At 35.4% G+C, this 16456-nt stretch overlaps 1 protein-coding gene across 7 annotated transcripts in view; it reads left to right on the forward strand.

Moving 5' to 3' along the window:
• Positions 1–16456, forward strand: part of KIAA0586 (KIAA0586 ortholog) — a 105822-nt gene that overhangs the window by 43591 nt on the left and 45775 nt on the right. For all 7 annotated transcript variants that reach the window (XM_036842470.1, XM_036842467.1, XM_036842471.1 and 4 more), the window contains 6 exons: positions 3707–3906; positions 7719–7878; positions 8288–8507; positions 9094–9347; positions 10459–10535; positions 15293–15427. In XM_036842470.1, the coding sequence (XP_036698365.1) occupies positions 3707–3906; positions 7719–7878; positions 8288–8507; positions 9094–9347; positions 10459–10535; positions 15293–15427 (1046 nt within the window). The remainder of the gene's footprint in view (positions 1–3706; positions 3907–7718; positions 7879–8287; positions 8508–9093; positions 9348–10458; positions 10536–15292; positions 15428–16456) is intronic.

The raw sequence follows: 16456 nt of genomic DNA on the forward strand, positions 1-16456 counted from the left end.
TGATGGACATTTGTAGTCTTAGTTTTTGGCTATTATAAATACAGCTGTGCTATGTATGTTTCCAAACAAATCTTTTATACACATCTTTTAATTTCTCTTGGTCATATGGTAAGTAGATATTTAACTTTATAAGAAACTGCTAAGTGTTTCCAAAGTGGCTGTTCTATTTTGCATTCCACCCAGCAGTGAATGAGAGTTCCAGCTGCTCCACATCCTTACTAATGCTTGTTGTCAAAGTTTTAATTATAGCCATTCACTAAGCATGTGGAGATATCTCATTGTGGGTTTTATTTACATTTCCCCAGTAACTAATGATGGTGTACAATTTTTCATGTGCTTATTTGCCATTTGTATATTTACTTTGATGCAGTATCTTTAAAACTCTTTTGCTCAGTTTTTAATTGGGGTCTGTGTCTTACTATTATTGAGTTCTTTATTCTGGATACAAGTCCTTTATTGCATATGTTTTGCAGATGTGTTATCCTAGTTTTTATCTTACCTTTTGCTTTATCAGCATTGTCTTTTGAAGACCAAAGATTAATTTTGATGAAGTTTAATTTATCAATTTTTCTTTTATAGCTTGTGGTTTTTGGGGTATACTGTTTATGAAATCTTTGCCCAACATCATTAAGATTTTTTCCTATGTTTTCTTCTAGAAGCCTTATGGTTTTAGATTATAAATTTAGGTCTATGGTATGTTTTGAGTTAATTTTTATATGTGGTGTGAAGTAAAGATCAAGATTTTTTGTGTGTGTATGGATATCCAATTTTTCTAGCGTTATTTGTTGAAAGGATTATCCTTTCTCCTGCTGACTTGCCTTGACACCTTTGTTGGAAATCATCTGGCTATTATATATGTGTGGATCTGTTTCTGGACTTGCTGTTTGGTCCCATTGATCTACAAGTCTGTTTTTACATCAATGCCGCACTTCTTGATTATTGTTATTTAAAAATAAGTCTTGAAATTGGATGGTATAAGTTCTCCAGCTTTCTAGCTCTTTTTTTTTTTAACATTCCTATATATCGTTATCTCTATTTTTTTCCACTTCTTTCCAGTCCGGAATAACCTCCTCTTCCTCCTTCTTAAACTACCCCTTAACTGCCTAAATCCTAGACATTAGAGTCTGTATTTACTGCTTTACTTTCTCATTCTCACTTTCTCTTTAGTTTTTATGAGCTGGTTTCTTCTTCCTTCTCGTTAATGAAATTCCTCTCTTACAGCATTTGGTTCTCAGAGATAACCTTTTTTCAAATCCTTATTCTCCTAGAAGGCTCTGGTATGGGCATTGTTGACTACCTCTAATTATTAAAATGTTCTACTGGTTTTGGTTTCTTAGAATTCATTCTCTTGTTCTTCCCCTTTTTAATTTCTTTAGGACCTCATTTCCTCATCTTTTTCTTTTTTTCTTTTTGCTACTTGAATAAAAAATTTCCCCCAAGCTTCTGTCCCCTGCCCTCTTTCTTTTCTGTTTTTCTAGTCTCTTCTTGGCGTTAGTTATCCCGTGTCAGTTGATGACCCCTAAGCCACACATTTAGGCTGTAAACTTGCAGTTTTGCCTGTTGATGAATATTTTACTTCATGCTCCACTGGCATACCAAACTTGGTGTGTCCAGAATGCATCTCATTTTTCTAACCAACCTTATTCCTCCTTTGTTTCTGTTTCTGTTAATGATACCACTATTTTCCAAGTGCCCAGTTTCCAAAGCCTTGGAGTATCGCTTGTTCTACTTTGTTTTCTTTGGTCTTCCTCAGTCCACACCCAGCCACGTCCCATGTCCTGGCTCCATACAATTTATTCTTATATTTGATGAATTCTTCCTATTTAGTATAACTCAAATGCCTCTTCCACTGCTACTATCCCAGGTTTTCTTTCATCTTCTCATTTTTTGAAGGAAGGAATAAAATGACCAACAAAGTTATGAGGAAATTTTTTTTACTTAAGATTAGTGCTTCTTTAATGATAAAATCATTTTGTCATGTTAGAAGATACTTTTTCAGAAGAAGACATCTAGGAATACAAATCCAAAAGAAAACCAAAACCAGATCATCCAAATAATTGCTCTGAGACTATTTCAAAATCTGTTGGAAAAGGAACAGATGGAAAATACCAAGTGAAACTGGAATTAAAAAGAACTAGAAACCAAAGAGAAGGCAAAGGACCATGAAATATGCCTTGGAGAAACAGATAGTCGAACTTCTGTAGCTTTTGGTCAAAATTCTGGTTGTGGAGATGGTATTCAGCAGTCCCAAGACAAGGAGACCAGTCCAGGAAAACAAACAATTGTCTCCAGAGATTTGTCCGGTTTATGATGGATACTGTCCAAACTGCCAGATGTTTTTTTCTTCATTGCTAGGTCATACACCTGGATGGCATATTTTGGAGTGTTTGGATTCTCCACCAGTCTCTCCTGCTAGTGCAAAGCAGGGCTAGTGATAGTCCTCTTAGCAGTCCTTCACATGGGTCAGGAGGTTGTTTCAGTGAGACTAATTCAGGCTTTGTAGCCTTAAGGAAAGATGGTCTAATAAAGAGGGTATTTAGATCCTGTTCCCTTTTCTTTAAAAGCATGTGTGTTTGCTTTTGTTTTGCCTATGTCTGGGTAGGGCTTTTGGGTTTTATAACAGAGATATTCTGATTTTTGGTCATGCCAAAACAATGAATTATGGCAACTAAAAAGGGAGATGTGTTGATATATACTGTTGAATATAAATTTGGGATTGTGATAGTCTTTGCTATGGAGCTCCAGAGTAAATTGCTATTACTTATCTCTCAACAAGTGATCCCAAGACACCTGTACCTACCTTTTAGGGAATTCTGGGTAATGCCGCCATAGTTGTACTAATTAAGGAGTACTCTTTGGAGAGGTCATGTCTGCATCAAGTTGTATAGATCACTGTTTACGTGTTTTCCACACAGAGCTTTAGAAATATAACCACTTTAAGCCTAATAAAGTCTGTTTAGGAAGTTTTACTGAATTTTATGTACATTCACACAAGTGAAAAGTACAACCCATTTGGAAAATTAATATACCTATAGAGCTGCTTACATCAAGCACCGAAACTACTCTAAAAGTTTGAGGAGGATTAGCCTGTAATGTTAGTAACTGAAGTATCTGAAACTAGACGGAAATAAGATTTGTCTTCATATTTATGAAGAAGCTGCCATTTCTCTAAAATCCCCCCACAGTCATTGTGTCCCTGTGTTTTGCCAAGATCTATCACAGGGTTTCCTGATGCCCTACTCTTGGAAATGTGGATTGTTTTCAGATGAAAACATTTAATGTGGATACAAATCTTTTTTTTTGCGGGGGTCGGGTGTGCTGCATGGCATGTAGGATCTTAGTTCCCTGACCAGGGATTGAACCTGTGACCCCTGCAGTGGGAGCATGGAACCTTAACCACTGGACCACCAGGAAAGTCCCTGCAAATCCTTTTTATCACTAAATTTTGTAGTGGGAGGGAAGAGGCCATATAAGTAAATTTTCATCTGGATGTTTTCCTCCCCTTTTTAGTTTGTTTAGAGAGGATGTTCATTATGTGAGTTACGATCTTATTCTCTGTCACAATAAGTAGATTTTGTATTTTCATTTTATTCCTCCTCACACCATCTCATACACATATGTTCGCATCTCTAAAATTTTAAGAATTAAGGCTTAGAATACAAGCATGTTTCTTGCACACTTACTCTGAAATTCTTTCATTTTTTAGTGGAAGGAACAAGCAGTGGTGCCCTCCAGCTTTTTGTTGATGCCGGGGTTCCTGTGAATTCAGACATTATTAGGCATCTTGTGAATGAAGCTCTTGCTGAAACAATTGCCATCTTGCTGGGTGACAGAGAAGCAAAGAAGCCAGGTCCTGTTGTTACAAGTGTTTCTGGGGATGTTTCAATAAGCAAAACACACTTGCGGGTAAGTGTGACTCTCCTTCATGACTTGGAGTCCTGGGGAATTTTTGATACCTTTGTTAAAGAACAGTAAAATGGACAGATTTTAAATTGGGTCATAAGATCATAGTTTGTGGTGGAGATTGGTTTCTTGTGGCTTTGATTACAATAACAGTTCCCCCAGCATTTTATTTTAAAAACCTTAAAATCTATAGAAAGTTGAAAGTATGATACAATGAACATCTGTGTACGCTTTACCTACATTTACCAGTTGATAACATTTTGACACATTTTCTTTATCTATCTTTATATGTTGTTCATTATACATGCTTTAAAAATCATTTGAAAGTTGCAGATATCATGACACTTCTAAAAGCATCAGCAGTATCTCCTAAGAACACAATTCTTTATTACATAACCAAAGTACCATTATTATGCTCTCCATATTTAACATTGATATGTTAATACTATATAATATAGAGTCTATATTTGAATTTCCCCAGTTGTTCCAAGAATATCCTTATAGCTAATTTTTTTAAAATTCAAGATATAGCTAACAATCACATGTACTGCTTTTGGTTCTTATGTAAAGTGATATTTTTAATCTTTAAAAGAAAGTATATTTTAGGCATTTTTGTTATTGTTTGTTTAATCAGCCTTTCTATGTTAAATAGAGTTTCTAATTTATTATAGCAACATGAAATTATACAAAACCACTACCAGTGGAGGGGGGAAGGAGCAATATAGGGGTGGGGCAGTGGAAAGTGCAAACTATTGGCTGTAAGATAGGCTCAAGGATGTACTGTACAACACAGGGAGTAGAGCCAATATTTTGTAATAACTGTAAATGGAATGTAACCTTTAAAAATTGTATGAAAATTTTAAAAAACTAAAAAGAAAAAGAAAAAGAAATTATACAAAACCAGAATGTACTCTGTATTACCAACTGTTTAAAACTTTATGGTCAATTCTGATCCTGTCGATCATAAAAACATCATTTTATATAGGTGAAACATTTAAACTGACTCATTTGAGGTATAAACATAAAGTTACATATTTGAATTTTATGGAGATTGGTGTAATGTAATTGGTGTAGTGTGATTAGTGTGCCAGAGATTTGGTACATACTTTTGTTCTGTGCTTTATTTATTAGCTCATTGGTAATGCATGCCAGTATCAGAGTTATGGTTATCTCTATGCTAATTAACTTTGGTTTGTCTTCTGCCCATATATTTCAGATATTTTCATAAGGGTGATTTAATGAGAAAATGTAGAAAAATCAGTATAAATAGGAAATAAATGTAATTGTTAAGAGCATGGACTCTGGAGTTGGGAAGTTCTGAATTCGAACCCTCAGCTCTGTTACTGTAGTCTTGTCTGTGTACTAGAGATAAAATACTCAGAGTTTAAATGATGACAGCTTTACCAAAATCTGCTTTTCAAATATTAAGGAGGCCAAGTTCCCCTTCCCCATTGCCATATTGTTCCTTATCTTCAGAATTGTCATGGCTTTTTTTGGCCTTTTCATCTTCAATATATGTTTTAAAATTAATTTTCAAGTTCTATAAAATATTTTGTTGGGATTTTGGGAGGAATTAATTCAGTTTTGATTGGTTTAATTTGAGGAGAATTGACATCTTTATGATACTGTATCTTGTGAGCCATCATAGAAGATTTTGTGGAAGATTCAATAAGATGATACATGAAAGAGCTTAAGCTAGGGCCTGGAACTTGGTAAATACTCGGTACCTAATTGTTTATCATTATTACCCATTACCAAGACTAGTAGGATACCTTTAAATCCTCTCATGATGATGAGCCAGTAGCATTAGATTTGAAAACAGCAGTCTTAGGCTATAGGTTTATGCAGTCAAGAAGAATAAAACATAGTATATTTCTTTCACTTAAAAAGCAAAGCTAAGAATATGCTAATAATTAAGCAATGCTATAGAATTTCTAATATGCTTCATGATTTTTAAGTTGTATATCTCTTTGCAACTCATAATACAGAATAAAGACCAATCACCCCACTATAAAAATATGTTTTAGAAAGAGAAAAAAGGACAAATAGAAAAATGAGGAAAAGACATGTCCAGACAGTTCACACACAAAAAGGAAATACAAATGGCCCACATACATACAAAAAGATGGTCAGTCTCACTGATAGTGAGAAAAAAAAATCATTGAATCCATTTTTACTGATCAAATTGGTAACACTCTAAAAGTTTGATTAACACCATTGTTCAGCAAACCTTTGGGAAATGGGAATTCTCATACCTTCTGGTGTTATTGCATTGATAAAATAATATAACCGTGTAGAGGGAAATTTGGCAATATGTATTCAAATTAAGAATGCAATTAGCCCTTTAACCAAGCAGTCTCACTTCTGGGAATTTATTCTATAGAAAATCGATACACATATGAAATGACTTAAGTCTCAAAAAACTAAAAATAGAATTACCATATGACCCAGCAATCCCACTCCTGGGTATATATCCAAAAAAACCAAAGACACTAATTTGAAAAGATACATGCACCCCAACGTTCATAGCAGCGTTACTTACAATTGCCAGGTTATAGGAGCAACCTAAGTGTCCATCAGCAGATGAATGGATAAAGAAGGTGTGGTGTATACACACACACACACACACACACACACACACAATGGAACACTACTGAGCCATAAAAAAGAACGAAATTTTGCCATTTGTAGCAACATGGATGGACCTAGAGATTATCTAAGGCAGACAGAGAGAGACTAATATCATACAATATCATTTATATGTGGATTCTAAAAAAATGATACAAATGAACTTATTTACCGAACAGAAAGACTCACAAACATAGAAAATAAACTTATGGTTACCTAGGGGAGAGGTAGGGAAGGGATAAATTAGGAGTTTGGGATTAGCAAATTAGTAGTTTATATAAACTACTATATATAAAATAGATAAGCAACAAGGACCTACTGTATAGCACAGGGAACTATATTCAATATCTTGTGATAACCTATAGTGGAAAAGACTCTGAAAAAGAATATATATATATGTATGCATATATATAACTGAATCACTTTGCTGTACACCTGAAACTAACACAACATTGTAAATCAACTATACTTCAATAAAAAAAATTTTAAGTAGGAATATAGCCAACATTTTGTATTAACTGTAAACCTAGTGTAACCTTTAAAAATTATATAAAAATTTTAAAAAATAGAGTATTCTGGACATAAAAAAATGACAAGATTATATTTGATAATTCTGAGGAAAGGAACTAAGTAGATAGGACATGGGTAGGAAAGGAGACTTAATTTTCACCATCATCCTTTTGAAGTTTGAATCGTTTGAATTACCTGTTTAACAAATTGATTTTAAAATGTTTGCTTTTTTCTTCCCCAGGACTTTCCACCTCTACATTGGCTTCCTTTTATCCCCCCTACGTTTTCTTATCCTTCCATTGCTTTTCATAAGCTTTGTTCTTTTGTACTGAAAAGTGATTTTTGATATCTTGTCAATTAGTTAAAATGCCCTCTTTCTGTCACATGGTCTACCCAGCTTGTGTTTGGGTTTGATCTTCAGCTGTCTGTTTAATCTTCCTCTCTATATTAGATAAGGGGGCCTAGTTCAGAGGCAGAGCTGTTTGAGTTGCTGGAGGCTTTCTGTAGGCTGGTCTTGAAACTAATAGCTAGACGTTCAAGAGCTAGAACACAGAGGACTCCATTTTCCACCCCCATCCATTTAAATTTTATGTAACTCTGAATGAGATCATTTTAGTTTTCAAATTGCCCTTATTTGGGGATTGTAAGCACGAATTATCTTGTTTTATTTATTTTAGGCAAGAGTGTGTACCCCAGTGGCTACCCCACAGCCAACTCCTCCTCTCTCACCTTCATCACCTCCTGAGGAGCGTGTGTGGGTAAAAACTCCGGATTCTTCTCCCTGTGTTTCAGATCATGATGTAGCTTTTCCCATGAAAGAAATATTTGCTGAAGAAGGTAGAAACCTTATTTCTATAACTCAGTTTTAATTTTAGCAACTATTAAATAAAATATCATGGTTTGTTTTATAAGAGTCTTTATAGATTAGTATACACATACCTGTTGCTTACTAGGTTCTAGTTAAGTCATTTTTTCTTACAAGGAAACTAAGGGGTTGGTTACCACTTTTTAAAGTATATTGTCTAGTAGACATTCAGACTATTTTAAGTTCATGGTGATGTTGAAAGTGATGTCTTTTCAAGGTTATTTTTTGTACTTTACTAAATTAATTTGGAGCTTTTCCCATTAATGGCCATCATTATTAATTCTTGTTGCCATTATTTGTATGCCAAAATGTTAAACAACATATCTTGCCTTCCTGTGGAATTCTTATTGACTTTTTTTTGCTTTTACAAAAAACCTTTAGGAAATAATATGCCTCCCATCACACTTGTTAATACTCCAACCGTTACCCCTGCAACTACACCTCCTCCCGCAGCAGCTCTTACCCCAACTTTGTCAGAGACTTCTGTTGATAAATTGAAGATGTCAAGCCCAGAGCTTCCCAAGCCATGGAGTAATGGAGACCTGCCACTGGAAGAAGAGAATCCCAGCTCTCTTCAAGAAGAACTTCACCCGAGAGCTATGTAAATGACAATATATTCATTTTTAGTAACTATACATTTCATCTTATGTTGACTTAGGTGACCCATTGAAAACATCAGAAATGATAAATGAAGGTTGATAAACCACAAGCTAATCTATACTTTAGTAGGAAGAAGTTTCATAAATTTTATGTTTTTAAAATTTTTACCAGATTTATTTATACTTTCAGTTCCCTTCTTTTAAAATAAAATTTTTGGGGAAACAGATTAAAATAAAGATATCTATAATATTGTTAATAAAATAGAAGAAGATTTTTCCCCAGTGTGAATCTTCATTTACTATGATCAGTTAACTTTTATATTACCACATATCCCTATGTAGATTTATTTTAGAGATGGTAGAACTTTCAAGATGGTCTGTGATTAAAGCATGAAGATGATTTTGGAAAAATAAATCTTGTTGGCTAATTATAGTAGTTCAGATTATAGAAATATATAGATATATCTATATATTGATATAGAAATATGTCTAAAGGAGACATAGTACTTTTGAATCTATTTTTTATATAAAAATTAATATAGGCCTTCACCGATGTAATACATTCAAACTATGTCTCTTTCTTCTTAGTGTAATGTCTGTGGCCAAGGATGAAGAACCTGAGAGCATGGACTTCCCTGCTCAGCCTGCACCTCCAGAGCCAGTTCCCCTTATGCCGCTTCCTGCTGACACCAAGGCCCCTTCCCCCATACAGATGCCAAGTTCAGATTCATCAACAATGGAGAGTACCTTGAGCGTTACTGCCACTGAAACTGAAACCTTAGATAGACCCATCTCTGAAGGAGAGGTTTTATTTAATTGTGGTCAAAAAGTGGCTCCTAAGAGTAAGTTAATTTTGTATCAATTGATTTCACTGGTTAGCGTATGATAATTCCTAAATAATACTTTTCTGTCTAAAGTGTTTTTACTTAATTTTCAAGATTTAACAGGGTATAGTAGAAAGAATATGGACTCTGCAAGTTAACTTTTCTACACCTTAACCTCAGAATGTAAAATCTCCCTCATAAATCCCACCCTCCAGAAATAATATCACTGTTGAAAGTTTGGGGTATACCCTTCCAGTCTTTTTTTTTCTATGCATATATAGACACCTAAATACATTTGTATGTATATATATTTTTACCTTTTAAGTACGGTCATATTATACATATTGTTTTGAAATCTGAATTTTTTAACCTTAAATATGTTATAGACATTTTTCTATATTAATACATATAGCCCTACCTCTTTTTTTCAGTGGCTGGGTAGTCTGCTAAAACAGTGCCATAGTGGTGGGGATTTAGATTGTTTTCAGTGTTTTCATACTATACATAACTCTCCACTGACCATCCTTGCACATATATTTATTTATCTTTGTGAACTTCCATAACTGATAACTTCCTTAGAATACATGCCTAGAAGTGGAATTGCTGAGTCAGAGTATGCACCTTTAAAATAGCAATACATAGGGAATTCCCTGGCGGTCCAGTGGTTAGGACTCCATGCTCTCACTGCCAGGGGCCTGGGTTCAGTCCCTGTTTGGGGAACTAAAAAATCCCACAAGCCACACGGCGTGGCCAAAAAAATAAAATAAAATAGCAATACATTGCCAACATGCTCTCCAGAAAGGTGAATCGGTTTTTAATTTTAATCAGTTTTTAACCATATCAGTAGTATATAGGAATGCCTCTTTTTAATTTCATGGTTACATTGATGTTTAATAGCCCTTTTTAATTTCTGACAAGCTGGTAAGTGAAACAAAAATCTCATCTTTGTTATAAAATGTACTTTTCAAAGAGCTAGTGAGATTGAATAGCTTATGAATTATGATTTATGAACTTTGCCAGTATTTTTATTGTATAAGTTTTAAGTGTAATATTCTATGGCTTTATGGTGAGATTATTTACTAAATTTATGTTTCTTCTTTTTTCCAAATTTTTGCATTTTAATTTCTAGTTTTAGGAGATGAAGGACTGTATCTGACAAACCTAAATGATAGCTTATCCAGTACTCTGCATGATGCCCTCGAAATGGTAAGAAGTGATTGACTCCACATTGAATTCTGAGATGAAGAATATCTTGATGAACTTGTTGCCACTGATCAGGGTTTTTTCTCAAATATTTGAGTTATAGTCATAAAATTTAATAAAATATCCATGAAGGAATTTAAGGTTTCTTACACTTGTCATTATCATATTTATACATTTCATTATCATAATTGTGAGAATGAATAGAAAACTGTTGTTAACCCCTGTGGCTCCAGTAGTTGAAAAATGCAGTTAATTTAATTAGGTGATGAAAATCTAACTCAAGGCACGTTGTCACCTGGATATGTTGCCTTTACAGTGTTTCAGGCAGGACCTTAGCTGTTGAAACCAACTCTCTTATAATATGTTTGTAATTTATCCCTAATCGTGATTATAATTCTTTACGCTAAAAAATAATTGAATTTAGTGGCTTTAAAAAAAAAATACTGGGACTTCCCTGGTGGTCCAGTGGGTAAGACTCCGTGCTCCCAATACAGGGGGCCCGGGTTCAATCCCTGGGGAACTGTGGGGTCAGGGAACTAGATCCCACATGCATGCTGCAACTAAGAGTCCACATGCCGCAACTAAGAAGTCCACATGCCGCAACTAAGACCTGGCGCAGCCAAAATAAATAAATAAGTAAAGATTTAAAAAAAAAAAAAAAATACTGAAATAGGACCCAAGGGTACTAACACTCCTAGTTATTATCTAGCTTTATGGAAGAAAAATTTGCATTTAAAAATATGTATCTTAACATATATAATATATCAACATGTATGATATATTATATATAAAAATACCATACAGAAATGATAATAGGGATTTTCTTTTGAAAATTATTAAGGAATAGAAATCTTTATGTTTTATGTTTTCAAACAACCTAAGCGAGGAAGGGTAGTTGTGCTCAACTTTCATCTACGTTCATCCATAGCCTTTGCTAAGCATTGCTATTATTGTTGCTCTTTAAAAAAAAACTTATTTGATAATTTTTGACATATGTATATATCTGTAAAGCCATTACCACAGTTAATGTAATGAACATATTTATCATCCATCACTCCCAAATCTTTCCTCAGGCCCTTTTGTAATCCCTCCTTCTCATCTCTCATCATTCCTCTCATTCTCTATACCTCTCCCAGTAACCACTGATCTACTTTCTGTAACTGTAGATTAGTTTGCATTTCTAGATGTATGTAAATGGAATCACGTGGCATGTATTCTTTTTTTTTTGGTCTGATTGCTTTAACTCAGCATAATTATTTTGAGATTTACCTGTGTTATACTTTGTATCATAGTTCATTCCTTATTATTGCTGAGCAGTGCTCTATTGTATGGATGTGCCACAATTTGCCTGTTCACCTGTTGATGGACATTTGGGTTCATTTCCAGTTGGGGGCTATTACAAATAAAGCTGCTATGAAGACTTGTGTACAAGTCTTTGTATTGACATATGCTTTCATTTCTCTCTGGCAAATATCTAGGGTGGAATGGATGGATAATATGGTAGTTATATCTTAATCTTTAAGAAAAGCTGTTTAGGGCTTCCCTGGTGGCTCAGTGGTTAAGAATCCGCCTGCCAATGCAGGGGACACGGGTTTGAGCCCTGGTCCGGGAAGATCCCACATGCCACGGAGCAACTAAGCCCATGTGCCACAATTACTGAGCCTGTGCTCTAGAGCCTGCGAGCCACAACTGCTGAAGCCCGCGTGCCTAGAGCCTGTGCTCCGCAACAAGAGAAGCCACCGCATCAAGAAGCCCACGCACCGCAACGAAGAGTAGCCCCCCATCGCTGCAACTAGAGGAAGCCTGTGCTCAGCAATGAAGACCCAATGCAGCCAAAAATAAATAAATTAAAAAAGAAAAAAGAAAAGCTGTTTAATTGGATCTGCCAAAAATTTTTTTTTAAACATCTTTATTGAAGTATAATTGCTTCACAAGGATCTGCCAAAATTTTGCATAGACTTTTTCCTTCTATGTTTTATATTACTATAAATATTTTTGAGCTTTGCTCAGGACATGGTTAAGTATTTAGAGACAGTTTTACCCTTTTGAGTCTTGCTTTTAAGATTTGTTAGGCAGTACCAGAACAGTACTCAATCTAGGGCTATTTATCCCCCGCTATGGAGAGAAGACACTTCTATGTACTCTACCCAGTGCCTCATTAATGAGGTTTTCCAGCTTGGCTAGTGGGAACAACCATTATCCAGGCCCTGTGTGAGCATCAGGCACTGTTATATCCAATCCCTTCTCAGGTGCTCGTTCCTCCAGCCTCATGTAATTGTCTCCAAAGCATCTGCTGAGTAGTACTCAGCTTAATACTCAAAGGGGATCTTCTGCAGATTTCCAGAGTTTTCTCCCTCTGCAGCTTTCACTTTTCTAGCAGTCTGTCTTATGAACTCTAGCTGTCTTGGCCTCCCTGGAGTTTCAGCTCCACCTTCTCAGCTTAGGCTCCTGTGCCACAGCCTGGAAACTCACAGACAGTAAGCTGGAGCAGGCATAGGGTTCTTCTGACTTGTTTTTCATTTCTCAGGGATCGCTGTCTTTTGTTACCTGATGTTCCATGTCTTGAAATGCAGTTTTTCACATACTTTGTCCATTTTTTAGTTGTTTCAAGGCAGTGGGTGTATCTGGTCCTTATTACTCCACCTTGACTGGAAGTTTTAGAAGTCTAGTTGCATTTTTATCTTTCCATTTGTATCATTATATAAGATCATGATGAAAAAAGAAGGAGATTGGTGTACTTTTGAAACATCATGCCCTTCTATCCCCTTAACAATCATAATGCTAGAAATTTCTTTTTTTTCTTTCTTTTTGGCCATGCCACGCAGCTTGTGGGATCTCAGTTCCATGACCAGGGATTGAACCTGGGCCACAGCAATGAAAGCCCAGAATCCTAACCACTAGGCCACCAGGGAACTCCCTAGAAATTTCTTTAAAGCAGCCTATTCAAGTGATGTAAACTAGGACTGTATATTAAATTCACCAGTGGAGCTTTTAAAAATATGCATCCTGCCCCCACCCTCTGATATGTTGATTCAGGAGGTCATGAGGGTTATATGGTATGCATGCATGTGTGTGGGCGGTTAGAAGCCTAAACCTGTATATTTTAAAAAAGCATCCCAAAAGATGATGCTCATCCTTTGTCAAAAATAGTAACTACTCATTTTACTTTGCATTGAATGAGGTTAAATCACTTGTTTGTGTCACAGAGCTATATAGTGATAGATCCACAACTCTTTTTATATGGATACATGATAATTTGCCTTTCATCTTAAGCTATCAACTTAAGCTAAAAACTGTAAATTTTGAGTTCTAATAGGAGCTATCTGAATCCTAAAGCTTGAGTTGCAAGCAGCTGGGTGTGTGTGTCCGGTGTTTGTCAAGTCCAACAAACAAAAAGCAAAAGATGCCATGTAGCATCTTTACGCTATTAAAGACACAATAGGGTAAAGATGCCAAATCTGGAGATTCATATATTCAGGTAATAAAATGTGTTAAAACAATTTACTTTGCTATATGTAGGAGTATGAAATAATTAATGAAGGAGAGTTTTGATAAGATTTTAATGGGGCAGTTACTTTTCTAACTAATTATTTATTACAAGTAATTGAGTCTGTTCTGAAGAGAGTGGAAATCACTTTTATAAAATAATATGAGGGGAAGCATAAAGGAGAAGTCTTTATTTTCAGAGAAGCATTACACTAACATTTGGCTTACTTAATATGTCATTAGGGCATTTTTATCCATTCTTAGAACTTTATCATGGTGCCAAAGCACATTTAAGTTTGTTTAAATAGCTGAACTGAACCAGGACTAAATTATAACATCTTTCTTTTTTTACATTTGAAACTAAACTTTAATTTTGATATTTTTACTAAGCCTAAATCAGATATGCTACAAATTCATGACAAAGTCACATGCAGAAGTACAGTCTTGAAAAAGACTAACTTTGCAGTTATGTACCAGTAGGTATTTATCTGTGTACACCTCGGGGATAAAGACTTGTACTGCAGAGTTAAACTTTATTTCATTAAATGTAAGATACTTAAGTAAAAAAAAAATACTATTAATGGAGTTTAAAATCATGTTAATCCGTGTATTTACAAGGGAATCCAGTTTTCTGACTCTGTGGCCCACACTGTCCTTCATTTTCGGGACTGGTCTGTTTTGAGGCACCAAGAAGTCTAAGCTGGGTCTTCCAGCTAGGGCTTTCAGTACCTGCTCCCTAGCGAGTACTGGAGGTCAGCGCAAAGGCAAATGGACAATCAAAGGTCTATAGGTGCCTCAGCGTATTTTTGCAGTTTTTCATTTCTGCCTGCGGTCCAGGTTGCTCCACTGCTACGGTGCTTTGCCCCCATTGCCACACTGGGGGCGCAGCTTTGTGTGCTGCTTCAACATGAAGCAGGAAACCGTGTGAGCCAAAAACTTGATGACACTGTGTAAAACGTTAATGAATCATTGTAACTCAATCACATGGGACAAAGGGTCCAACTTTCATATGCTTTTATAGTAAATCTCTAGTTTAAATGTAACCCAATTATTTTATACTGTTATTTACATTTGAGGCAAAAATAAAGGGTTTTTAGTATAGTCGAATGGAAGTGAGATCTAAATGATAATAAAGAGTCCATCTTCTTTCTGTAAAGTGCTAATATGACCATGTTCATGATGACTGTTAAGTTTTATTAATCATAAATTATGAAAAATGTAATTGATAGATTAATTTTTGTTTTTCTATTGTATTGTCTTTATATTTTACTTAGGAAGATGATCCTCCCAGCGAAGGACAAGTGATTAGGATGCCCCATAAAGAAATTCATGCTGATGCAATTCTTTCTCTTCTTGCTAAACGAAACCAGGAATCGTTAGTTTCACAGCAAATGGTCTATCATTCAGAGGTATTTTTTAACCTTAATTTTTTTTTCTCTTAGATCTAAATACAGGAAAAAGATAACAAAAGTATTCCTACTTTTAGTTAAAGCACTCTAATACTTCAGCTTACTCAGGGATCAGCCTTGCAGTAACTTTAACCTAGAACCGTAGAGTTTTGAGTTTTACTGCTGAAAGGAATTTAGGCCATCTGTTCCAACTCTCTTATTCTACAGATGAAAAAAACTGAAGCCCTTTTAAATGATTTGTGAGGATCGTTCATTCATTCTTTCTTTCGTTCTGCAACCATTTACTGAGTATCTACTATATGCCAGACACAACCTCCGAAAAGGTACAAAGATGAATGAGGCAGGGTCCCTACCTCTAAGCAGCTTACAGTCCTGTAGGGAGAAAAGAGCTTAAACAATTACTCTACCATGCAGTAACTGATCAAATAGTTGGAGAAGTAGATTGAACAATATGATCGTAAAGAACCTTGTAGGCCATGGTAAGGCTTGGACACTATGGAGCCCCTTAAGATATTTTTGGGCAAGGGAGTCACAGGCTAAGATATTTAGGAAGACATATGGGGCCATGGACAAGTGAGGGAAAGATAGAGGTTTGTCAGAACACCACTGGGTAGTCCAGAATGAGAACATGAACAAAGGCAGTTAAGTAGAAATAGAAAGGAGAGAGATTTAAATTTAAGAGTACTGATTGGCAGTAATTGGTCACTGGTTAAGGGAAGTTGTGGTTGTATAGTTGTTGACTTAGAAAAGCAGAGAGGAGAGTGCCAAGTATTGTGGGGAAGGTAATGAATTTGATTTGAAACATTAAGTTTAAGGTGCTTAAGTAAATTCCAGGTGGAAATGTACAGTGTAGTTGCTCAGCCTGGTTGATGATAGAGGTGGGACTAGGATTCTTGATTCTATTTAGTATTCTTTCTATTGTATTTGGTTGTCTTTGCTTGAACAGGTGTGAAACTGGCTTTAGATGAGCTGAAGATCTGAAGACTATACAGAATCCAAGGAGATGGCTGGCTTTATTTTCTATTCATT

Source organism: Balaenoptera musculus, chromosome 2, assembly GCF_009873245.2.
Source record: "Balaenoptera musculus isolate JJ_BM4_2016_0621 chromosome 2, mBalMus1.pri.v3, whole genome shotgun sequence".
NCBI classification, from domain to species: Eukaryota; Metazoa; Chordata; class Mammalia; order Artiodactyla; family Balaenopteridae; genus Balaenoptera; species Balaenoptera musculus.